Source organism: Drosophila subpulchrella, chromosome X (genome assembly GCF_014743375.2).
Source record: "Drosophila subpulchrella strain 33 F10 #4 breed RU33 chromosome X, RU_Dsub_v1.1 Primary Assembly, whole genome shotgun sequence".
Taxonomy (NCBI): domain Eukaryota; kingdom Metazoa; phylum Arthropoda; class Insecta; order Diptera; family Drosophilidae; genus Drosophila; species Drosophila subpulchrella.
The window spans coordinates 25,898,740-25,925,524 of record NC_050613.1 but is presented as its reverse complement, the minus strand read 5'-3'; the positions used below and the strand labels follow the sequence as shown (position 1 = coordinate 25,925,524).

General features: G+C 38.7%; 1 protein-coding gene across 3 annotated transcripts in view; it reads right to left on the bottom strand.

Moving 5' to 3' along the window:
* Positions 1-21,968, bottom strand: part of LOC119557199 (transcription factor Sp9) — a 32,496-nt gene extending 10,528 nt beyond the window's left edge. For 2 of the 3 annotated variants that reach the window (XM_037869852.1, XM_037869854.1), the window contains exon 1: positions 20,956-21,968. In XM_037869852.1, coding sequence (XP_037725780.1) covers positions 20,956-21,069 — 114 coding nt within the window. In that variant the 5' untranslated portion in view covers positions 21,070-21,968. The remainder of the gene's footprint in view (positions 1-20,955) is intronic. The other variant, XM_037869853.1, reaches the window with a different exon arrangement.
* Positions 21,969-26,785: the final 4,817 nt, after the last annotated feature.

The following is a 26,785-nucleotide window of genomic DNA, read 5'->3' as shown; positions in this document are numbered from 1 at the left end:
CACGCCCCCTCCTCCATCGCCGCCCCTTGACTACTGAAATATCATGATTAACTGACCGCTCATTAGAGCCACATGACATTATCGACTATGTGGCCCAAAAGGACCCCCCTTCAAAACGGGTCACATTTAATGTGCCTCGGATTGCAATTAATTTGAACCCGAACTTCTGGTGAGTGCTTTGGCCTGTTTGGGTGTTTAAGTTCAGGTTCCAGACCCAGTAATTGGGGTTGATTATGTTTTCAGTTCTGGATTTTCAGGGGAGCTGTTGCAGCCCAGAATAAAGGGGTTAACAAAGGAGCAGGCAGTGCAAGCAGAGCCATAAAATCCAGTTTGTTAAATAATTAAAGTGCTTCAGAAATGTGAAGCCAAGAGTGTTGAAACTTAAGCAAAGCTTTCCCTTTAATGATCAATCAAGTGTTGTTAAATTATATTAATTAACTTGGAAATCCCAATGTTTGGCAACTATTTTCGAAGTAATTTATAATATTAAAACATTAAAATTAACTAGTTTATTTTAATATTTAATTCTTTAATATACCATAAATATTTTTTTAGAGTCACTGTATAGAAACTGCTTGATTATTCTTTTTTAATTTCTAGAACTACACAAAATTAGCTTTTTAAGACCCACTCCTGCCAACCTTTAAGCCCTCTCCCTTTTTTCCTCGTCGACATTAACCCACCACATCCTTGACTCCTTCACACATTTCCTCAGCCCGAACCGCAACTCAACTTCCCCTGTTGACGTGTTCAACTCGCATTACACTTAGAGCCTGCTTAAAACTTCATAAAACTCACAACTTTCAGCACATTGGGGGGATTATTTGGCCAAAAAAAGAAGGGTGTGGGGGGGGTGTTGGCTTCAAACAAAATAAACGCTGACAGGGAACAGCAACAACATTGGCCACAAATTTGCAACGTCATTAGCTGGCAAAAAACAACAATAAAAGATATTTGCCAAAGGCGGTGAGCTCACATTTTAACCCTCTCTGGTGGCAGAACAAAAAAGGGGGTCTTTTTTCCTGTTTTAATTTTTTTATTCCTTTAGAAGGGGCATAAATTTCGGGGTGGAGCTGCCAATTGGATAGCATTTTTAAGGACATAAATCCGCATTTAATCCTCCAATCACCGTGCTCTAAGCGCCATTAAAAGGAATATTTAGCACTGACTATGGGCATTTTTTATGTGGTCGTTTAATTGCCGGTGCATTGCTCAGTTCGTGGCTAATTTATGCAATTTATGCGCCGCTTTCATTGCGGCAATTAAATCAAATTAATTGAATTATGTGTGCAGCTCGCGAAGGTGTTGTTCCTGCGGTTGTTGATGTGGCTGTGCTATTCGGAGCCCCCATAAGGTTTGCATGTCTGCCCATGTCTGCAGGCTAATTTGAGCAAAAAACAGAAAAAAATACATCACAAAATAAGAGAAAAACTAAGAAATAAAAAAAAACACACACCACGAAATGAAGACAAAACATTTGCCACAGGCCACAAAAAAGCAGCAGCATATTTAAAAAACACATTAAAAATGCAAACAAATTTTTGCCGTTGATGCCGATTAATAAACCAGGCCTAGACGAAGCCAAAATACCCTTCATAATAAAATATTAGGCAGGATATTTAGATATTCACAACTAAATTTCCCAAACAGTTGATAAATACTGATGATCTAATCAGTGATATCCTGTCGATACCTCACCGTTATAAAAAATACATTATATTTGATCAATATGATCCCCAAACTTGTTATAGATATGAATGATCAAGATTGTTTGTGACTTAATATCTAAATCTAATTACTGATAAACCTGTCACCACTTGACCGCCATAAAACATATATTTTATTTGATCACTATGATCACTGATCACACAACTGACAAATTAGCCAGCCCAACACACAATGGAGATTGCTACTTTTATTCCCAACTTATGGCAGCTGATCTCTAATCATCACTCGCAGGGTAATCGCTTAAATCAAATGAAATTACCAACTATTAGACTAATCGTTGTCAGCTATAACGATCTGCCGATCTATGGCATCAATCAGCAGGAAAGATATAATATACATCCATATAGATCACGGATGGCAATAAAGAGGATGGAGACCAAGGCCGCAAAAAAAGATAGCAGGAGATACGAAAATTAAAATTTTTTGAAACTTTTCAGTTGAAAGCTTAATTTTAACAAATATTTACACGAACAGATAGAATCTTTAGCTCATTTTGTTTATAGTATGAACAAATTTAAACGTCGCCGCAAGCTGTCGATGTTCATGTCGATGGTCAGGCATTGTCGATGATCATCACGATGATAATGATGTTGTACCCACCAGGGGAACTGGAACCCAAGCCCAAGCCCAGATGGATGGATGGATAGTTGGATGGCTGGATGGATGGCTGGACGGATGGTTAAGCAGCCCCAAAGCAAGTTGGTCGAGAGTCAAGTCGTATCGATCGCAAGTCGAGCTCGATTCACTCACCCACTTAGTCATCCAGCGATCATTTGTATCTGTGTTGGGTGTTCGGCATCTGTATTGGGTATCTGTGTGTGTGTGGAGTGTCTGTGTGTAGGCGTGTGCAGCTGTGTGTCTTCATTAGCATAATGAGTTTGATTGAAAGCCAACTTGATATTGATAATGATATTTATGGCGAGACAATTGATTCGGTCTGTCTCCCTCGCTTTGGAATATATTACATAAGTCTGGGTATTTTTAAAGTGCACTTTTATTTTTTTACAGATCTACGTCTTTATATACGGTTTTACGGTATAACAGTGACTAGAATACCTACCTACTTATAAAAGTTTTTTATATATAACATTAACTGACCTTAATCTTTACTTTTGTTTTTAATAGGTTCTTCTAACATATATGAAAGCTATACCTATTTTTAAAAATCTTTCTTATATAATAAAATTCTGATAATACTGAAATAAATTCCAAGTTATATAAAATCCTTTTTGAATAAAATAATAATCTGGGATTATACTTAAAAGTTCCTATGTTTCCAAACTAAAGAAAAAATGGCAGCTATGTTATATTTATCTAAAAGGTATACTTTGATTTAGGGAGGTTCCGTGATCATATCGTAAAGTTCTCCTGCAATGACTGTACTTTTTCGTATCACTAGCTTGCTATCTCTCTCTCTCGCACATCAGGAGAGCGAGACAGACGCATTGGAGAGGGGTGGATTAAGAGAGATGGGTTGATGGACTAAGTGCCGCTAAATGCTCGAAATGGCGCAGTAGGAGACGAAGGTCAAAGGGCAAGGCCGCCAGTGAATGAATGAGGGACAGAGACAGCGACAGGCGCGTGTGAAAGAGAGGGCAGCGGGGTGAAAAAGAGGAGGCAACTGCCAAATGGCGGTGATGGATGGGCGAAAATAAAAAGAACCAAAAATAAAATACAGACTCAAAGAGGGGATGCTGGATCTGGATGGATGGGTAGGGAAAAAGGACCGACGACCGACTGACACGGATTCTCGACCCCATGGCGCGAACTTCGAAATGTGCAATTTTTGTAACAAATTAGCGGTCTACTACGAGAGGGAAAAAAGAGGCAGAGAGCCATGGTGATCCTGTGATCCTGCCAGCGATTATCGCCGCAGGATGTCAGAAAGAGAGAGGGAGCGCTATAGAGCTGACTGAAATCCATCGGTTGATCCTGCAAATCCTTTAATGCCAGTGCAGAGCGCCTGATTTAAGGCCAAAAGAAAACACAACACCAAACACTTATACCCAAATACAGGACTCTCTCTTTGTCCGTCTTTCATCCAAAACAAAGGACATTTGCTCTAAATCTGCGCTCTAATGAGAGAGTTCTTGTAAAAGCAGTACCAGAAAATGCCCATTGTCCTTTTGCTGCACTTGACCACACACACAGGACAATGGCACACAAAAGCTGGCTTTTCTTTGGGCCAACAATATTTCCACTTGATTCCGAAACTATGCCAAGAATATAGAGAAGGCCTAAAACAACAGGAACCCAAAAAAAAAAAAAACAGAAATCCTCCGAACGTTTTTCACTCGAAAATTTCGCGCATTTTCTGTGTGCAGACACACTTAAAAGCTAGTTTCCTGCCACGCCCCCTATGCCCGCAGTGCGCCCCCCGACACCCCTTTCACGTAGTGCCCCCCACACCCATGTGTTATCATTAAAACCACGCGAAAAGTGTTCTAATTGCAAAACTTTTGCCATGCAATATTGCTGCTGGTTTTCTGCGCCGCGTGTTTGTGGTAATTGCAAATTGCAGTGGCATGCAGCTGCAGCCCCCCCCCCCCCCCCCCGGAAACCCCCCCATGGCAGCCCCTGGAAAACTTTCAAGGGGGATTCGGCACACACAACCTGACCAAATAGTCGGGACTTGGCCAACAACTCTCTGGAACAGGCGGCGACTTTTAATTAAAAGTGACGAGTGTTTAATAAGTGATGGGCTGCACAAAAAACACCTCACCTCTCTGCTTTTTTTCCATTTCTACGCCATGCAAATGGGATGGAAAATCATGGATTTTAGAATTATTAAAAAGAAATCACGTTTTAATAATTTACATTTAATTAAGAAATTTTCAAAGCGAATTTAAATGCGATATTATTAATTTAAGAACTATTTCTAAATTTAAAACCAGTTTAAAATTAACAATTAATTTTTGTTTAATTTTTTAAAATATGTTTATGCATATAAGCTGAAAAGCTTTTTACTTTCTGAGCCCACTCTTTAAAATGTAGTTTTTCAAAATATCTTATGCATATAAAATGTAAAACCTGTATTTAATTTTCATTTCATTTTCGATTAAAATTTATCAATTTTTCTCTGGCAAATGAATTGCACTTGAATTGACTTTTTAAACTCTATCTTTGAAAAAATGTTTTATAACTAAGAAAATATATCTTAAGCATTTTTATTTTTAATTCAAAATTGTCAGATATTTATCGATGACTTTCACTCTTCCAAATGAATTTTTAAAAATATTAAAGTAGATCTTATAAATAAGTTTTAAACGTAATTTGTGCTTTAAAATCCCTTGGCAAGTAAATACTTCCAGCAAAGCGCTGGAAAGCCTTTGGCTAATGCACTTTTGTCATGTGGAATGCCATTTTACCAGAGCTGCCAGTTGACGTGACTCGTTTAATGGTTGTACAATGTGCAATCAGATTTGTTTTACAGCTCCATATACCACTCTATAAACAATATGCATGCATATGGCTAAATAGGGGCGATCGGGCGATATCTAAGTGGGCCAGGCGATGCCATTATCTGTTTAATACTATTCTGTTCTGGTCAGTTTAGCCAAGCAAATAAGCTGGCAAAAAAAATAGGCAGCTACAACGGCTAAATAAATAGACAAAAATGCGGTTCGTGTCAATGGCAAATAAATCTACTAGTTATAGTATGTGCATCCGCCTGTTTATAAATATCCCCCATTGTGGCCTCTGTTGTTCTGCTAAAGTGCGACAATTTGTGTTAAACAAAAGACTGAACTTGGACACAGAAACAGTGGCGAAATCCAGAACACAAGAACAAGGCGTCCCAAGGATGTGAAGGGAGTGTATTTATATGGTTATATGGGATATATATGGGGTCCAACTCCTACGGAATGTGTTTATAATTGGTTATGCAAATCAATTTGTTGTTGCTGCCGCCGCCTACCCAAAATGTTTGATAAATTGCAAGGGGCATCCCATAAAATCGCTTTCAGCCTTTCGCTGTGCTTTGTTTTCTTCGCTTTGATGGGTGATGATATATATACCCTATATATGAGAAATTTGTACTTTATATATTCCCTAATTTAACTTACACTCTTTTTCTAAGCTTAAAACAATTATATATTAATATGAACTATTTTTATTAATTGGATTGTAAATTAAAACATCTGTTAATTACTTTTATAAGCAAAAAAAAATATTTTACCTTTCAAATTGTTTTATATCTCTTAACTCAGAGCCCTAACAATAATATCACAAATGTTTGGTTTATCTTAACTTCGGGGTGATCTTTATAATATGTGTAAGTGTTATGTATTAATTGTGTTACATTTTAGAACATCTGTTGAAGTAATTAAAAAAAATAGTACTTCCCAAATTTTTTCTGATCTTTCAATTAATATCCTTGTTAATATTAATAATAATAATATTATTTATAATATTAATAATAATATATTAACAAAGTTTTGCTAACCGTAACTGGAAGATGGACTTTGTAATAAAATCTTTTTATATATGTACCTAAGTATTTTGTATTATTTATATAATATTGACACATCTTAAAAAAAACATTTACTTGTTTAATTTTTTTTGAGCTCTAAATTCAGTCATAATAAAATTTATATTTTATTTTATAATAATATGAATTCTTAAAAATACATTTTATTTTTTTTAAATTTTAGTTTGGAACTCAAAGCCTAGGGCATTCCACATTCGATTTCACAGCCCCTTCTTTATAGCCGCTTGTTTGCAGCTCATTTAAATTAGCTAAATAAGAGCGAATGGGGCCTGGCTTGGACTGGCCCCCTGACCCTCCTCCTGACCCTCCTCCTGACCCTCCTCCATATCCATATAGCCGCATCCGCTATCCCGCTGTGAAGAGGGCTTGTCCAGCTGTCTGGGCCGCAGATCCAAAATGCTGCCGGTTTTGGTTTTTTGTGTCCGTTCCCCCCCTGATTTTATATTTATTTATTCTCGCTGTTGCCTGGCTCTTTTGCATATTCATTTCGAATGGCATTTCGAAGGAGTCGAAGATGGCCGGAGATCGGAGGACTGGAACTGAAAACTGAAAGCTGAAAACCGGAGACAGAAGACAGAAGACCGGTAGCCAATTGCTTTGGCAGTTAAGGTTGCACCAATTCGTTTAATAATAAATAATGAAAATGCCCATGTCCGTAGCTGGCAATTTGACTTATTGATTTCTTTATTCGGCGGCATTTTTTATATTTATTTTTCTGTTTTCTGTTTATTTTTTTTGTATTTTTCGCCCAGTTGACAGTGTCCAGCGAAAAGCGACGATGACCAGACCAGAAGATTACCAAAACCCCGTGGGCTGACTTTGATTAATGATGGCTAGTCGTGGCAGAAGTTCCTCTTCGATTAGTGTCTTTATAAATTTTAATTTCATAATCCAAAGGCTGAAGATGTAACCAGCTTTGCAGCCCAACATTCTGAATATTCTCGTTGATAAATTGCCCTGACTGGAGGCATTCATTTGGATTTACTCTATGGATTTAAGCACAAAGTGTAAACTAGACACTTGCAGTTGCCTGGGGGGGCGAGTGGAGAAAAGGTGTTACGGCTACTTCTGAGCCAAGAAATGGGAATTATAAAAATCATCCGCCATAATCAATCAAATCGCCCAAAGTTATTTAAATAATATTTACAAACATTCGGCATTTATGCCCATTTTCTCCAAGGCATTTTCTAAAAAAAAAAAAAAGTAACGATCGACGACGCTTGGCAACGCTTCTTGGCCATAGTGTTTATGGCTTTTTATAGTGGCTGCTAAACAAGAAAATTATGATTATTATTTAATGACTCAATAAATCAAAAATCGTGTTGTGACTCTGATTTCGAATCGGATTCTGGCTAATGGCATTGCCATTGTTGTTAGTATTGTGAATGCCGCCCGGTTTTATTGGGCATTAAATGGCTAATTAACAAAACGCAACAAACACCAGAGATCGTATCGTAGAGCTCATTATACCATTAGGAAGTGACAGCAGTACGATGTACTATAGCTTTTTGATCTCGATTTTGTTGGCCCTTATGAGCGAGCGCTTAACAAGTCGCCCGTGGAATCCATAGACATAACGATCGACTCTTAAAAAGGTTTTCCCTTTCCATTTCCCCAACCATTTTTCCCCCGCTCGCTTTCTTCTTCGATTTTCCAGGCGCAAAGTAGAAAATTACAACCTGCACACACGCTAATGTTAACCGGGCGAAGGTAACCCCGAAAATTACCCACAATTTTCAGCCAGACAACCGGAGTCTGGCGTTTGACTTGCTGGCCCTCGGGGCCATTTTCTCAGTTTCGAATTTTCCCCCTTCCCTTTCTCCCCACAGACATTTTCCCTAACCAGCTTTTCCCCCAGTTCTGCAGGCTGACGAATGTGGGAAAACTCTCTGCCGACTGACGACCGTCGACTGGATTTTGAGTTTTCAATTTGATGTTGATAAACGCTTTCGATGGCCGAACGTAACCGAGACTTGGCTCAAAATTCATTTAACTAATTGCATTTGTTGGACAAGCGACTGCCTCTAAACGAATTTGTCAAGTCAACAGGCCACAGTGGATAAAACAATGAATAAACCAGGCAGAAATATAAAGAAAATTTTAAGAAATTTCTATTAAAAAAACAAAAAATATGAAAATCGGGGTCACCAATCTCCTACAATTTGTCTCAAAAAAGCTGGATCATAGATCATAAGATATATTTTTAGATTCAGATGGTAAAAATTGCCTACCGACTTTCTTAATCATAAAATATATCATATTGAATACCAAATACGGGGTCCAAAGACATTGATTTGGGGTCACCAAAACGTAATTTCAATGAAATCAAATGTATAATTCAGTTTTAACTTTGATAAAAATCCAAAAGGCACATAATATCTTTTGGATATTACTAACTGTGAATTAAATTGGGGTCACCAAATATTAAAGTTCATAACAAGATAGACAAAAATCATCATTCCATGATTTTTTTCTTGTTGTGCTTAAATTATTTGCCAAGTTTAAGGGCTTTTTCATCCATTGCAACCAATGTTGCTGCTGTTGCTGTTGCTGCTGTCAAGTCAAGTTGACAAACAACCCAAATGGTCAAAGGTGAGCCTGGTGATTTTCATCAATGGAAAACCCCGCTGCCAGTTTGCCATTGAGAAAATTGTGTGCACTGGAATTTAATTCATTGCATACAAATTGCTGCTGCCGTTGAAGTTGATGTTGCAGTGGCAATTGCAGTTGCTGCTGATGCTTTTGCTGCTGCTGCTATTTGCATGCAACTTATTTGTCAAGCGGCAACAATTTTCGCGTACACATTTCAATTGGGAAATTGTTGTGTGGCAGTTCCGCAATAAAAATAAAATCGAAGCGAAGAAAAAGAAAAATGTAAAAATAAATACTTGAGCCTGCATCCGAGTTGCAGTAGGCGTTGCACAATTTTTTCGTTGCGTTTCAATTGCATTTCGGGGGCTTTGGTTTGCTTTGCTTTTTGCTTTGCATATTTTGTCGCCATGTTCAGATAGTTTTTGGCACGCCAGCAACAAGAACGCCCACTTTTGGCTGGCAAAACGAAAAAAAAAAAAATATATAAAAATATAAAAAAAAAAAAATACAACTGGGGGGAAAAATGCCTTTAAAAATGAAATTGAAACTGAAACGAGTTTGCAACGTGGCCAAGCAGCAGCAAGCGTCTTTGGCTCAGCTTCGTGCCGTGGCAAATCAATCAATTTGTGGCATATTTTTACAGCCCGTGTGGCTGTTGCTGTTGTTGCTGGGGATAATCGTTGCGCTTCATCAAGCCACAAACATGAAACATGAACATCATCAACGCCATTTCAACGCGCGCCTCGCCGCAAAGTTATAAACCCAATTTCGGACTCGGACTCCAGAGACCAGCGACCAGCGACCAGCGACTTGCAACTTGCAACCCGCAACTCGCGATGTTGCACAAGGACAAGATGGCATAAAAAAAGCATATAAAATGCTTAAGTACACGCTCGCCTGGTGGTAATCACAGCAGATACATCTTAAGCAGGCAGCGCAGCGGCCACAGCAACAACTGCAGCAACAGCAACTCATGTTGCATGTTGCTGGCGGGCCTAACAACAGCAACAATGTTTCCCCGGAATATGTGTGTGTGTCGCGCGCTTTTAAGCACGAACCGCTTGCAGCGCTTAAGCATAATGTTGCTGCTCTACACTGGACAAAAATTCATATATATTATATTTTTTAAATATTTTCAGGACTTAGTTTGTTAATTTCCTTGAGTTATACAATTTTTTCTATGCAAGGTACAGATAGAATATAATTCTTATTGATTAAAGTTACATGAAACAACCAAAATTTCTTTCTTTTATTGTATGTTTTCAAAATAAATTCCTGAAAACATAAATTTTAATACTGTTCATTTAAATATTTTCGGTATTTAACTTAACTTTTTTCCACAGCTCTAACATTATTGGTTCTATACAAGATTATTGATTGAATAGAATTAGAACAGAATATAATTCAAAATTCTTTTTACTATATTCAAAATCTTATTCTGGAATATTTATATCAGGGGATCAATATTTTTACTAAAATATTCTAAATTTATTTGCAATTTTTTAGCCTTAAGCATACATTTTCTTGACTGTATATTTTTTGTAAAGTTCCCAAAATGAAGCTGTAATTTTGTGCAGTGTCCAAATTGTTGCAGATTTTGCTGTTGTGGCAGCGTTGATAATGCGCGCAGTTTGACCTTATGACTAGACCCCCAAAACCGTTTGACTTTGAGCAGCTGCGGCAACAATAGCAACAATAGCAACAGCAACACTTGATGCACCAACATCAGGGCATCCCAATGCAACCAAGGTAAATATTGAAACAAAAAAGGGTTTGCAAAAAGTGCTAGAACAGGCTCTTCCCCCATTTGCTAATTGCCCCCAGAACATTGGGATTAAATCGGAATGAGGCACTGCCAATTGCATGGCAACTTACACGCAACAGCAGCAGCAGCAGCAACATCGCCGCACGGCGGCAACATGCAACTTTTTACTAGCTATGAATAATGAGCCGGTATGCGCAAATGCGGCAGCCGAAAAGTGTTTTGCATGCATTTGTCAATTTAGCATGCCATCAAACATCCTTTCAATTCCTTTTGACAACAGCCGACTGAAGTCATGCCCGTTGATTTTGACGCGCCAGATTGCCAAGCAGCCAAAAAGTAGGAGGAGTCGTCAACATCCAAGTTCCCGAGTTCCCCAGATTTTGCGGGGGGATCCCGGGATCCCCAAGCCAAAAAAGCCACCTCACTTGTCAACGCGAGTGACTAACGAGTGCATCATTAAACGATTTTAACGACTTCATTTAATGTTTAACACAATATTTACAGCTGGCTCTGTGCGGCTGAGATTTCCTTTGGTTGTGATGACAGACGGTCGGCAGAAGAACTTTGAAGAGTGGGAGCTATCAAGGGAAAGATCGAGGGCCTCGAATACTCTTGACTTTCAAATGATATACCCAATTTAACAGCATTGTTTAGAGGTATAATGAAGATATCTGTGATCAGTTTTTATAAAACTGAGTGATTAATGGGCATTATCTCTACATAACGGACAGTTACGGACAAGCAAAGAAAGGGCTTTCGAAGAAAGCCACTGTTTAATCATTTTTGACATTATTCTTAACATATATCGACACTTAATAGTAAGGCCAAAAGAATTTTACCTATATATATTTAACTGAGTTACTCCATGAGCATAATCTCTACATAACGGACAGTTACGGACAAGCGAAGAAAAGGCTTTCGAAGAAAACCACTGAATAATCATTTTTGACATTATTTTTAAAAAAGATATATTACAACTGAAACGTAAAGCCAAAAGAATGTGTCCTATATATATTTAACTGAGTGACTCCATGAGCATAAACTCAGCCCAACAGACAGTTACGGACAAGCGGAGCATAACCTTTTTGAAGGAAACCTCTTATCCAGCAACCTTATCCTTGGCCTGATTTAATTCAATTGAAGTAGATGCTGTAACCCCTGCCCCCTTGTAAATCAGCACCTACCACATAAATCAGGCGAAAGCGGGAAATCGGCTGAGTTTAGTGGGCTGGCTTTGACATTCGATGAGATATTCGCTGGCGAGTGTAAAAACTAACGGCAATTAAACATGCCGAGGAGTTGAAGCGTTTTACGGCTCGGCGCTCGTTTCCTGTCATTCGAAGGGGCCCCAAAAATCCCATCCCAACTTGGTATGTCAGTCGGGCACACTTCAGCACTTGCAAGAAATATGACCACATAAAAAGTTGTGAAATGCACCACAAAAAAACAGAGGATTTTTATCTTCTTTTGTTGCTGGATGGGATAGGTATGGTTTTGGATGGGATGGGTATGGCATGGGTAGGATAAATCCTCTGTGGCATTTCAGTCCTAAGCCGCCTAAGCAAATAAACCAAAACCGAGGCGCTTGAGCAGGCCAAAGCACTAAATAGCCGTAACGAAAACAAACTGCAGCCCAGGGAAATGTCCATATGTATACATATAGTATACATCATCGTCGTCATCATCATCATCACCATCATCATCATCGGCCACACATTGTAGTGCCTTGTTAAGTTGCCCCTGAGCCGAAAATCTCCTGACAAATCTGAGCACTCTGCGCCCTTCTTTCTCTATAATTCCGTGTGTGTCGGAATTATCTCCGCTTTGGTATTTGGTCTCCTTCTTTTCTTTTCTTATATTTTTTTGTGAAGAAATTAGCAAAAATCTTTGTTATGCAGAAAGCCTAGACGTGGGGGAATTAGACTAAGTGATACTCAGCTGAAAAGGACTCATGTGTGAGGTGAACAAGTCAAAAAGGTCCTGGAAGATGGAGATTGATATGGGTAGATACAAATAAAGATATGGGATAGATCGATGAAAATGCAGAAAATATTTAAGTACAAGTTATTGTGTAAAGAAAGGTATTACCAATCTTCTATTGAAATATTTTAATGGTATACTTGTCACTTTACTTATATTTTCATATATTTTTGTTGACCTTCATAATATTATATAAATAATATTTTACATTTCCTAATAAATACTCATTGTTCAATATACTTTGTTTAATACTCATATACCCCTAACTAACCAAGAACTTTGAGATACATTTTTAGGACTCACGAGTTTGATCAACATTTCATAATTCCCTCAATCCATTTGTGTCTACCTCTTTGCGAAATGAAATCTTTTATGCATTTTAGACACGCATCCCTCGAACTTATATGGCTGCCTTTTTGTACCGCTCTGCCCGCTCTTAACCCTTTGCAGCCCCCGATTTCTGTATCGATTCCAGGCCCAAAAAAAAAAAAAAAGAAAACACATATAAAAAAAAGAGCCAGGGACGAGAGCGAGAAATATCTGCGAATGCGAACTGCGCCCGAACCTTTTCGGTATGATTATCACAATTATCTGTAATTCAGACCATAAATCATTTCATTCTGCAAGCGCACAAAACTTTTAAACGTAACCCAATCTTGCGGCTTGGCTCAGCCGATGTGGCTCGTTGCTGTTTTTTTTTTGTCTGTTTCTTTTTTTTTTATCAAGTTATACAAGGCTTTATAAAAAATACATATAAATAAATAATGTCTTGCCCCGACTCTCGGGGTCCGTATAAGGCCAGTTTGTGAGCTCCGGAGTCGGCCATCGCCGCATTGCCGTCACCAAGTTGGAAAATACTTGGGTACGAGCAGAAATTTACAACACGATCAAACAATTCGATGCTGTTTTCGAGGCGAGGCGAGGCTGGATCGATTGATTGCTTAAGGAGGGTAGCTGCCAGGGGCGCGGAGAAAGGGGCTCCTCAATACTATACCACACTATAGGGTATACTATGGTATAGTATCTGCGATCGTCGATCGATCGACGACCGGTGCTTGGGTAGCAAACTTGTTGTGGTGCCATGTTGCCCATGTTGCCGTGCCGTTGTTGCCGGGCATTAAAATTGATTAACTCATGAACTTGCATTCAAATCAACGCTGCTCAAACGCTTGACTTCGTGTCAACAAAATTTATAACAAGTTATTGTGGCCGCTTGTGGCTTGTGCAATCGTCGCTTTTGCACTTGGCCAAAGCAGCGAAAAGCAGATGAAAATTGCCCCTCGATGCGGGCAGCGATTAACCCAAAAATGGCCACCACTGGCCATCGGCGAAAGAGGGTTAAGGGGTTATAATGGCAGCTGCGGAAAGAAAGTACCTTTAAGTTACAGATACATTGTGTGTATCACCATCACCATAAGTAGCTAACTTTATAGAAGAAAATCTTTCTCTAAAAACAAAGATCGATGAAATGTCTTAATATTGTCAGTTAAGTAACGGTTAGTTAAGTAACGGTTAGTTAACCAGAAGATTCTCATACAGTTTCTCTGAAACAAAGATCCCTGCTCGGGCGCCATCACAAAGTTAAATTTTTCCAAATGCAATACCATTTTGATCACTAATATCACTAGTCCTGAATTATTTCCAACAAAATGTGAGTTCATTTCAAAGCCAGAAGATTGTAGGTTCCATAATCCCATCAATCCCATAAAATCAATCACATAAAATTTCCTAATAAAATGAAAATTAGTACTATGCATCCGCATTACCTTTCAATAGAACCCAATACCAAAGCAACATTTTCAAACAAATAATTGACAGCACTCCATTTAATTACAAAAACCCAACCTTAGCTGGAAGTTAAACTATTACATGATAGATGTGGAAATAACCAAGGGTTGTGGTGGGCGTGTCCCCACCTCCCCCCTTCTCGTTTTAATAGTGCCCTCCCGAAAGTTCCTACCGATTGTCAGCGGTTGTCACCTGCAGCGTATTCGATGTCAGTTCAAATTAGTAGTGAATAATAGAACAGAGACACCACCGGTGAGGGTGATGTCGAAGAATTGGTTGGGGGGGTATACATAGGTAGATGGATCTCACCTGGGAATGTTCAAAGTGTAAGGTGTAAAGCGAACACACGTCGGATACCCCTTTTGCCCCTCTCGACTCATTAGAAGCGCATTCAGACCATTCAGCATTGAGTGATTGCTGTTGTTGCAGGTAATTGCCGGGCCATCTAATATGCACTTGGCCCGGTAGTCAGTCATTCTGTCAGCCAGTCAGTCAGTCAGTCAGTCCAGTCCAGTCCAGTCAATCACTCCCTGGCCCCCTGGCCATTCAAATTCATATTCATATTCATTAGAAACGAAGCCAAGCCAATGGAATGCCAAAGAAATGGGGGAAAATTCGCATTTAAGCATTTTATATATATGTATAAATTCAATTAGTATTAGCATTTTTTAAACATTCTCATTTCGAGAGAGAGCGATAAATTTGCATAAATTCTATTTGGCATTTAAATTGTTTATTACATTGTCGGCGGGGAGCGGTACTTGACTGGCAGTTAACACGTGTTGTAATCTCAATTATCCAGGCTGAACGCCCCGAAAAGGGCGTGTAAAGTTTACTCTAGAAGGGCTTACACACAGAAATTGTTTTAAAGCATTTAAAATAGAAGCCAATGCTGTGTGACTCCATCAAATTCCAACACACCTGACATTTTGATTCCATTAAAAATAAATCACATCACTTGCTGCATATTGATGTTGTGGAATTATTTGTCAAGCAATTTTGGTCAGGGTCTGTTCCAGTTTTTCTCATTTTGGCATGCAAATTTATTGTGTTGCGTATACGCAGCGTGTTCTCACCATCATATTTCTTTATGGCCAGGCTATATAAACTGCAAGTCAGAAAGTCAGATACACACGCATATGAATTTTTGGTGCGTGGTCTGCGTGTAATTGAAAAAAGTAACAGAACAAGAAAAAAAATGGTAAGGCTAAAAAGGAAAAACCAAATTGAAAAATGCTTTTCAAGCGGCGCTTTTGAAGCAGCAGCGACCTTGTGCCCCGCCCCTCCCGCGGATGTTCCTTTCTGGACTCCCTGCATTTTTTGCAGCATCATGCCAACTAATTTTCCAAATGACGCAAGTTAATTGCGACGGGCTCAGCCTTTGTCAAAGGTGAAAAATGCCCAGGCCAGACTGGAAAGAGGGGAAAAAGAATGGCTACAGGGTAGCAAGGGGGCAGGCACAAAGCCAAGGCGCATTCATTAAGCCAAATCATATTAAGTAAATATGTCGAGCAGCCGAAGGAGGTAAGAACACTGTCAGAAAAGGGGTGTTTATTCTGCAAGGCAAGGCTATTGTACCTGTCTAGCCTGAGAACATTTCAGAAAAACCCATAAGGTCCTAACTACAACTATTAGGTTATGGTTAGCTAATTTCAGGATCTATGAAAGCAATGGAAATACCATATAATGGATCACATTTCAGCAGCCATAATATGTTATTAAGTAACATGGAATAAATTTTGAATTATGTTCTCTGTTTAAATTTAAGCTCTAGATAAGTTCTGATGGTTAGCTAACCCAAAGTTGTTTGAAAGCCCCTTTAACAAAGCTCCTAATGTGATAAACTGACATAATTATGAAAGGTTTCTATTTTAGATTGTCATGGAAATCAATGTAAATTGACTGAGCTTATTAAAAAATGTAACCACCAGATAACTTTCAATGGTTAGTTAACCCGAAGATGCTTATAGGGCCTTTATCCAACTGTCGTAAATGTGTTTCTTATATTATCAGGCAAGGTTTTATCAGGAGACTCTTATATTTAATTTTATTCAACTATTAAGCTTAATCTCCAGATAATTTTTAAAGGTTAGTTAACCGCAAGATGCTTAAAAGTCCCTATACCAAACCTCCAAGCTTAAAAACCTGATAGAATGAGGTTATATAATAGCTTATTACAAAATGTAACCACCAGATAACTTCCAATGGTTAGTTAACCCGAAGATCTTTATAGGGCCTATATCCAACTTTCGTAATTGAGTTTCATATATTATCAGGCAAGCTTTTATCAGGAGATCCTTATATTAAATTTGATTCAACTCTTAAGTTTAATCTCCAGATCATTTTTAAAGGTTAGTTAACCGCAAGATGCTTAAAAGTCCCTATACCAATGCTCCAAGCTTAAAAATCTGATATAATGAGGTTATATAACCATACAGAGTCGTTCCCAACGGTTCTCCAATAAAATTTAGAGGACAAAAGCAATCCTCAGCCCAATTTCTCCAGGTGTACGATCTATGGGGCGCCTGTCACGGCTACCGCTGGCCACTCCCTGCCTTCAAGACCTCTGGCGCCTTCTTCCCGAGTGGAGAAAGAAGCCGGAGAACCACAAACAAATTAGTCAATGACGCGGCGAGATCTTCCCCAGTGTATTTTCATTAATATTTTATTGCTTAATTCCTTTTGTTATGCTGATTATGCCGACGCAGAGCGCACAGTGAACAAATGAGGCTGCTGTTCATGGGAAAACGGCGCGGATCGTTGCATGATTTTCAATAATTTAACAGCGGCTTTCAATATAATCCCTTCGTCGAGTCGAGCTTTTCTGTGATCTGCTAGCCACACGGCTGTCTCTTTTTGTTTCCCGGCACAAATGTTAATTTCAGTTTGTCTCGGTAATTTATCATCTTTCTACTGTTCCTTTTTTTTCTCTCTCTCTGTGATGTCTTTAAACGCTTTTAATTAAAACCAATGCGCATGTGTAACTTTCTTAAGCAGGCCCCAAAGAGTTGGCTCAAAGTATACATATATATATATTTTTTTTTTTTTTGTCTAGTCGCAGCCGCTGCTTTGAACTTGGCCGACAGGCGCGTTTGTTAAATGATTGATGTGGTATTAATTTTAATAAACGTTTCTCGTTCCTCTCTGCTCCATCAATATGCAGATCCGTTGGAGAACGAGACCGAAAGACTGGGAGACTGAAGACTGAAGACTGGAAGACTGGAAGACTGAAGCTTGGAGACCAGGGGCCAGTTTATATGGGAGCCACAGCTCGTTTCGTTCTGCGGTTCTTGGCAAATACATTTTTTATGGGCACACGCAGTTGCGTGGCGTCTGCACTTTGGTTGGAAAAAGTGAAAAATAAAGGAAAACAAGAGGAAAACAAGAGGAAAACGTGGAAAAAGGGGGCGGGCCGGTGGCCAGGGGCAGCAGATTGCCATTGCCTCAATCACATTGCGCCCATTTGGCGTTGCTGACTCTATTAAAAGTGTCATGCGATTCATGCAAATCCCCAGACGAGGGGAAAAATCTAAAATTCCCCAGGTTCAAACTGCCACATAATAACTTTAAGTTATTAAAATAATAAAAATGGTTATGGTAAATTGATTTAAACTATTTATAAAATTACAAAATATGGTTTTAATGACGACATTCTGAATATCAATAAAAACATTTTAAAAGCAATAGATACTTATGTATTAGCCTTTATTGAATTTATTTATATTCAATAATAACCAACTGCTTTTTAAGCTCCTTTTCTTTAAAAATAGTGTTGGCAACCGCTATACTTTTCTAACGACATTGATTTCAAGTGGACAGCTTAATATATATACTAGAAATAGGGTTTTCAGGGTAATTTTTGAATGATATACGACATTGACCCTAAATTAATTGGACTAATAACAGAGTATTAAAACGAAATATTTCGAATTACAGGGCTCCGCACTATGATATTATATGATGTGTGGCAAGATCATAGGTTTTTGCATAATCTGCTAATTGAAAGCCGAATTGAAATCGAAATCGAGAGCAACACCAAAAGCCCGGAGGAGTCATATATGTACAAAACGATCATTAGCGCAAATCTGTCTTAGTTTTTCGGGCCTGATCAAAGGCCCGGACGAGATTGATGAGCGAATTTTGGATCGGGGCCAGAAGATCATTATGAACGGTGATGCGTTTTAGCCTTTAAGTGTTTGCTTCCGCCGCCGAGTCGAGAAGTCAGCGTGGAAATACGATCTCTAGAGTTTTGCCAAAAAAATAAAGTAGGCCCGGGAATGATTCCATCGTTAGTTTCACACCTCAAGTGAGCCTGAATAATTGATTTTGAAAGCGAGAAACGGCGCCTACCTGGTCTCAGTATCCCCGAAAATCCATAGTATCTGTATCTGTATCTGCAGCTCTAGGTATCTGTGGCCCATACCGTGAAATCCGTTGGCACACAGAAACACACAGTAAAAATCAAGGGCTGAACAAGCCGCATCCAATCGATTTGTGTCCCGTTCCCTGGCATTAGATACTCCCAATCCCGATGAGTTCCAATCATCATCATCATCACTGCCTCACAAAAGGGATTCCAGCTGAGCGGCTGGCAAAAGGTGTGCGCTACTGTCAATTCCTCGGATGCGGATGTGGATGCGTATGCGAATTTGAATCGGAATCTCGGCATCTGAATCCAAATCATTGTTTGTTTATGGCTGTTTATTGTCAATGCTAATGCCGTGTAAGTGGTTGATTTGCCTGATAGCGGCGACAATTGGAAAAGTAACCACCAGGCAAATGGTAGATACTTGGCCGCTTTGGCAGCTCGGTATCCATGAAATACTTTTCCATGAAACAACTTGACTTCTCTACGCGAATGATTTATGTCGAAATGCTCGAGTGTCTGTGGGATGCATTCATCAAATCATGACTAACTCGAAAAATACCCGCCAGCCACTTGTCCGCAGTGAGCTCACATATGTATCCATGAGATACTCGGGGCGATATTCTACAAAGAGATCTATGAAATGCACAGTCCAGGCACTTGGCATTTTTGTTGGCCGCACAATGGACCTGTTTTTGTGGGCTAGTTGCCACCGTTTTGAATTCTAATTGGGCAGTATGTCCATAAATATAAGTAAAGTATATGTTTATGTATCCATTCGATTAAATACAGATTTATTTAAATATATAATATTTAAAAAATTTGTTTGGGCAAGGCTATGACATTTTTTAATAGCTTATACCTATACAGCTAACTTTTCCAGAATTGCATTTATTTTTGAACCAGTTTGGAAACCTTTAGAGATTGTATCTTCATTTATATTACGCTCTAGATACAATTGCATCTAAAATTAAATTTGTAACTATTAAATAAAAAAGGTTTGATTCGATAAGATGCAACTACAGCAATAGACAGATAACTTCAGTATTTGGGCAGTAATTCGCTAGATGGGTACCAATTGTTTTAAGGAGTGTGATAAATTGTATCTTTTGTCAAGATGAAATGTATCTAATACTGTGTTTATGCTATGCCTATTTCATGAAATCAATTCATGAAATGAGCAAATTCGTGTGTGCATAAACACCATTTCATGAATTCGATAACACACGAAAGTTGACTATGAATTCAGCCCCAATTTACGAAATGCTGAGGCACAGCCTACTTCACAGCCTACTACTCTATAGAGCTCCATATCAAATTCAAAAAATTTGACAGCTTTACTAATATCATTTCATGAATTTGTCTGTGTTGTATAAACAGGGGCTATTATAATTTCATGTATTGGAGAAAGCATGAAATTTATAGCATAAACATAGTATAAGGTGTAAATATCATCTATACCTCAGATTATTATTATTTCATAGTTTTAGTAAGATGTGTAGACACTTTTATATCTTTATAACCGACTGTATTGTATCTAAGAAGGTAGATCTACCTATACGTATATATTTTTTCTTGGACATATGTAAATATTATTTTATAAGATGTTTAGAAACTGTATCATGTATCCCATTCATACCCAAAGAAAGTATCTAGGGAGGGTTTTTATCCATAAGAACATATCGATAAAAGTCAACTGATTTTAAAGGAAATATGCAGAATATGTATCTGAAAAGCTAAAAATTGTATCTAGAGTGTAACTCCCATAGATTCTATCTAAGGAGTATCTAGCTTATATGTTCTTACATATATATTTTTATATATATTTCAAAAGATAAAAGGCAATTCTTTCTAAAGAGAATGAGCCTAATATGTATCTCTTATCCAACAATTGTGTTCCCAAACTTTATAAGGTCAATGTAGATAAGATATCATTAGATGGAAGGCAATTGTTTGTAATTGTAAGAAGAGCCTATGCTATAGAACATATATATTATATCGATGTTATTTTATTAAGTGATTGTGCATATTGTATCTTTACACCCTACAATGCTATCTAAAGACCAAATGCCTTTTTGAATCCCACTTCATAAGGTTAATGTAGATGGGATATCATTAGAGGAAAGGCAATTGTTTGCAATTGCCCAGAGAGATGCACCGCGATAAGAGCATCTTAAGTGACCCATCTGGGAGATACGTATCTGGGAATCCGAGGATTCCGAGTTTTCGGGTTCGGGATAGGCTTACCGGATTAACTTGTGGCTTCTGCAAGTGTGTGGCGATGTTGGTGATGTTCATGCCCATGGCCGGGATCTGGGATCCGTAGAGCTGACCGGCTGTGGGGGTCATGTCCGTTAGCATGTTTGTCGCAGTGTATGTTGCTGCTGCTGCCGCCGATGTTGCTGCTGCAGTTGCAGTTGCAGTTGCAGTGGTCGTTGCTGCTGCTGCTGCTGCCGCTGTCAATTTGAGGCGCACAATGATGGTGTCTTTTTTTCAATTGTTTTGCGGCCACTTGGGTTCGCACAATGGTTTAGGGTTCGTCTACTGGTTGGGTTTTCTATTCTTTTCGTATCTTTTCTTTTTTGCTTTCTGTAGCTATTGTTGCAGAAGAGGCTCACTGGTTTTTTACTGAAGAGAGTAAGGGAAATAGAGACATAAAGGACATGGACATGTGTGTATCTTTAAGGATTGGCAAGCACAGCACAGCACAGCACAAGCACACACGCACTCAGAAAAAAAGCAAATGGGCAGCAAATCGCGTAAGGATTAGCCCAGATAGTATCCGTATCTGTATATGTATCTGTATTTGTATCTTTTTTGTGAGTCCGTCGGCGCTGCACTTTTGTTCACTCGGCCGTCGGCTGATGTTTGCTGATGTGTTTGCCCTCTACAGTTGCAATGTTTGACTGCTCTTATTGTCCACTGGTTATAGGATTTTAAATATATAATATTTAAGGGGATTTGTTTTTTTTTTAGTAAGGAACACAGGCAAAAAAATAAATGTAAGCGATCAAATCAAAGGAATCTCGAACCAAAAATGCACAGTTGTTTTTTCGTTTTAGCTTGTCTGCTGGGTTTGTTGGCTTGTTTATGTTTGTTTTTATGCTTTGTTTATGCTTTGTTTGTTGGCCAGTTGGCTTGTTTATTTGTTTGTTTATCGGTTTGGTTTGCTTGGTTGGGTGACAGGAGGCGCCTGCCAACGAGAAAAAAAAGTGTCGCTGCTGTATCCGCGCCAAAAGTAACGCCGTCGTCGCTGATCGTTCAAAGGCTTGCAACTGTTTCACGCGAACAAAAAGCTTGGCTAAATGTCGCCGCTGCCGCCGCCGCTGTCGCAGTCGCTGCCTCGGCCGACGTCGCAGTGGCAGCGGTGCGAGCGGGACACCATGATCAAAAATATACCCAGTTTATATTCCACTTCGTAGCGCTCGCCCCGTTTGGGATCCCCATTTACCAAAGGTTAGTGCAAGCGAGACGGTCGTACAGACAATCCATCTCGTTCGACGAAACCACCACCAACACTCTCTTTTTGGTGGTGCGAATGGGTGCCCATATAGAGATGAGAGATATATGTGTTTTGTGTTTCGGTGGTGGTACGCTCCTTTCCTTTTCACCATCACCCCACAGAGTTTCATTCATAAAAACCCCGGCGAGCGGTGGGAAAACCAGTTCCCAGAGCTCAGCCCCCTCTATATGGTCGCTTCGACCAATGGGATTACGGCCGGGCCTAACCTATAATTAGAGCGATGGCCGCTGTGCGAGCGAGATGGCAGGCGGCACTCGGGACACGTGCCCCTCTCGCCATCTCTTTCCGCCCTTCCGGCGGCCCTCTCTTTCAATCGCGTGCCTGCGTGGAAAATTAAAACCCAAACTCAAACCCAAAACCCAAAAACAAATGCAGCAGGCCCAACTATCTTCAATTAAATGTTCGCCTATGTTGATTTCCCAGAACTGACTAGCTAGCTAGCTAAAAAAAAAATGGGTAAAAACAAAAAAGGGTATACAAAATAAAGAATAGAAATCCACGCAAAATGAAAAATTGTTTTCCATTTCTACTTTTCGGTCCTATCGGTGGTAGTTATCAGTTATCAGAGTTTTAGGCACAAAAAAAAAAGTCACCGGTAAAGTGGTGTGTTTTTACCCCGAAAACAACTGAATTAGGGGTAAGGGAATTTGGTCAGCTTTGCGGGAAAATACTAAGAAACTTATTTTCCACAAGCTTTGCTCCCAAAAGTAGACTACCTTTGCACTGGGACACTTTAAGCAAACCTAACTTGACCAAATTATGAAGTGATCTATGAACTATAGAAATAAAAGTTCTATTATAAGCAGAGTTATTAATTATATTTCTGAAATTTCTTATAGGTACATTTATTATCTTCAGCTCATTTTCACTTTTATTTCTTGACATAACAATATTCCTTAACAGAAACACTTATCATTTCTTTAAAAGTTCAGAACTAAGAGATTATTTAAAATACTTATGTAGGTCAAGCCTAAAGAAAAGTTGAAGAAAAGCGCAGGCAATCTAGAAAACAATTAATCATATCTGTTTCACTGCCTAAAGATATTATAAACGTGTTAAATTCTTCCTTCTTTTGAAGATTATTTCCTTTCATTAATATAATCTTAAAACATTAAGGCCTTGAGACAATGGAAGATTTTTGACGAACTGTTTGAATTTAATTAAAAGCGTCTTGGCAACCATACCATAATTTAAATGTTCTTAGGATATACCATTCTTAGTCTGCAAAACATATTTCTCCGTGCTATAAATATTAAAACTATTACACCTTGGGAACCTTAAGATAGATGAGTAACAGGATTGACCCATGTCGCTCCACTCAATGAGATTTCGGGGACCAAATCCAGATTAACCCGTGCCACTTGGCCCTCCCACAGCTGGAAGCTGTTGCATTTTTGGGCTGCAGCTGAGAAGCGGGCTAATTGAACCACACCCCCCGTACCGCCCCGCCCCTCCCAGCCCCTCCTCACCACCACTGGCCGCCTTATGCAAACAAAACGCCCAGACAGCCGAAAAACGACAGCCCCTGAAAAGCTGAAAAGTCCAACAACTGCGGACTGTCGATGGAGGTGGATGATGTGGATGTGGATGTGGATGTGGAAGTGTGCCCAGCACAAGTCGCCTGGCCGCGGGAAATTCTCTGCACAGCGGGAAAATCAAAAGGCTATATAGTCCGACAAAAAAAAGTTATAGATTTAACAACATAAATGAAATGGGTCTTTGGCTAAAGGTATAATAGCTTCACATTTCTTATATAGTCCACATATTCCCTTATAGTAAACCTACTTTTAATACTAAGATTTAAAATTAAAATGCCTATAAATTACCATAAATTTAGATTTTCCAGTATAAAATTTTTGTGCCCTTATTGGATATTTTAAAATATACATTATAAACTCTTTGTTATAATCTTAAATAGAATTTCGGTTGGAGAAAATTTAAAAACAATACGAAGAGCTCAAACAAAATCAAATTACAATGTTTTACATAACCGTTAAACCTATACAACCTCTTTCATTATATGTATACTTTTTAGTATTTTTTAAATAAATACATTTAATTAAAATAGTATTAGAATATAAATTATGCATGGATTTTGAGTAGTATTATTGATTACTGTTTAGTTTTTCAACACTACTGCGATAAAATATGTAAGCTATTTTTTTTTTGTTTTTTCTAAGCCCATGTGATTTAATAACATTTGTTATTTAATCGCCTCCAAGTTATAGATTTTTTTTCAGTGTTGCCAGGAATGAGGGCTTCCATTTCTAGCCCTGGAGTAAGTTGGCCAATTCTGGTTTCTTGCAGTGAGTGGAGTTTGGAGGGACTGGGGACTCCGACTCACGACCCTGCTGCAGGACAAATGCAACACATTAAGCGGTGGGCGGCGGGTGGTTTAGGTGGGTGTTGGGCGCTGTGGGCGGAGTGGGCGGGGCCGGGGGGTGTGCACAAAGTCGCTGGCAAGGCCAAGCAACTTCCTGACTCCCCATGGTCATGGAGTTGCGGTTGGACCTCATCAGCTGGGCAAACTGATAAGCCTGACTGATTGCACCGGGGCATCCCCTTTTCCCCATTTCCTTCTCTTTCGCTGAGATTCATGCGAGCGAATCAGCTTTCTGCACTCGACCTCTCTGTCTCACCGGACACATGACTCTCTCTTTCACTCCCGCACAGGGTGGTCTGCCACGCATTTTCCCGCCGCTTTTCCGGCCCCCATTTCCCCCACCACCCTCGACTTTCCACTTGTGGGTGGTTACCTCTCGGCATTGTTGCCTTTTTTGAGTGGCTCTGATTGCCTCACATCAAGTCGATACATGTGTAAAGAGACAGTGGGGATTGGCTAAGATGAAGAGAATGGGTAATCCCTTGATAAGACTTAGATTATCTTAAGACTAACAAGGTCTTGTAACTGAACAACAGGTTTCTTTAACTTGAAAGAAATTTAATATTAATTGTAATTTAATTAAAACAGAGACAAATATAAGGATTTTAGGACGACATTATAATGTTTTTAAAAGAGATAAAGACAACTCAGTTTTCAAAAAATATTGAAAAGGAATGGTACCAATATAAAATGCTTAGAACCAATGAACTTGTAATAAAATTCCCAAATAAAGGGCTTACAATAGTAAAATCTAATTTAATGTGTTGAAATTAATTCGAATCGTAAGAATATTAAATATATTTTTATAACAAAATTGTTTTAGATAGCATTTATTTTTAAGATCCAATAAAATTAATATTTTAAAGCTTAGTTCTAGTTAACCACCTAACTAAAAACCTTAAAAATATCGTGTTAAAATGTTAGTATCTATTTAAGAAATAGGTCCTTAGCATTTTTCCTAAATCTAATCTTATTTTAAAAAGTATTTTGTTGTACTTTTTTTCTGGAATCGTTTTTAATATTTTAGACCATATCATGAAGTCTCAGTTTTTTTGATAGATAAATAAAAAAAAGTTCTAAGCATTTTTCCTAAATCTAATATTATTTTAAATATTATTTTGCTGCACTTTTTTCCTGGAATCTTTTTTAATATTTTAGACCACTTCGTAAGCCCTCAGTTTTTTTGACAGATGTTCCCTGTATGTTTTAAGCTTTACTCTTTGACTTCAAGCACGACTTTATTTACGATTTCATTAATTCAATGCACGCACTGCTCGAAATCGTTGGCGTTCTATTTCTCCTCGGTGTTTTCTAACTCCCTCGGCAATTTTGCCAACTTCATTTGGGGCGTGGCCCATTTGCGGGGAGGTCCTCGACGAGGACGAGAAGGAAAACGAGGACTGGAGGTCCTGGCGATGATTTGCACTTTCGTTCATTGTGCCTGTCAACAATTATAATGACACTCTTATTGTCAGCCATTCGAGACTTTCAGCTTTCTGCTTCGCTTAATTAAACCATTTTGCAATTTCGCCAAAGTTCTGCTGCCACGCCCCCGCGCCGCCTGAATGGCCCTCAAAGTGGCAGTCGTCGGTAGACGCGACTTTTATGCATTTAATTAAAAATTAAATTTTTAATTGCACTCAGTCGCTGGTGATTTTCTCCCTTTTTCCCCGGCTCGTTGTTTTCTGTATTTTTTATGCTTTATTGCGCTTTTTAATTAAATTGTTTGCAACACCCACAAAGTGACAGGCGGCGACAGGCTTTAGTTTTAATTTCACTCAGCTGATGATGTTCTATCGCAATTAAATATCACATTGAGATGATATAATCCAGTGGTATAAAATTGCCAAAAAGTGGTCCAAATTGTGTGATTTATGGGTATAGAATGAAGACTAATTTATTATAATTTATATTACTCATCAACAGAAATTAACAAATTTAAATGATTATTAATTGGAACATTTAGAACATTTAAAATAGATATATTTATATATCAAACAATCCCCAGAAACCCATATAAAATTCAAATCACTGCAACTATCCCCTTGAATTGCGTTCGATGAATGGGAAACTTTTAGTGAAATTACACCATTAGTGAGTATTTATTTGGTGGTTGACTTTTCGCTCGAATCAAATGGATTTCATTGCGAACGTATTGGGGGCATAAAATA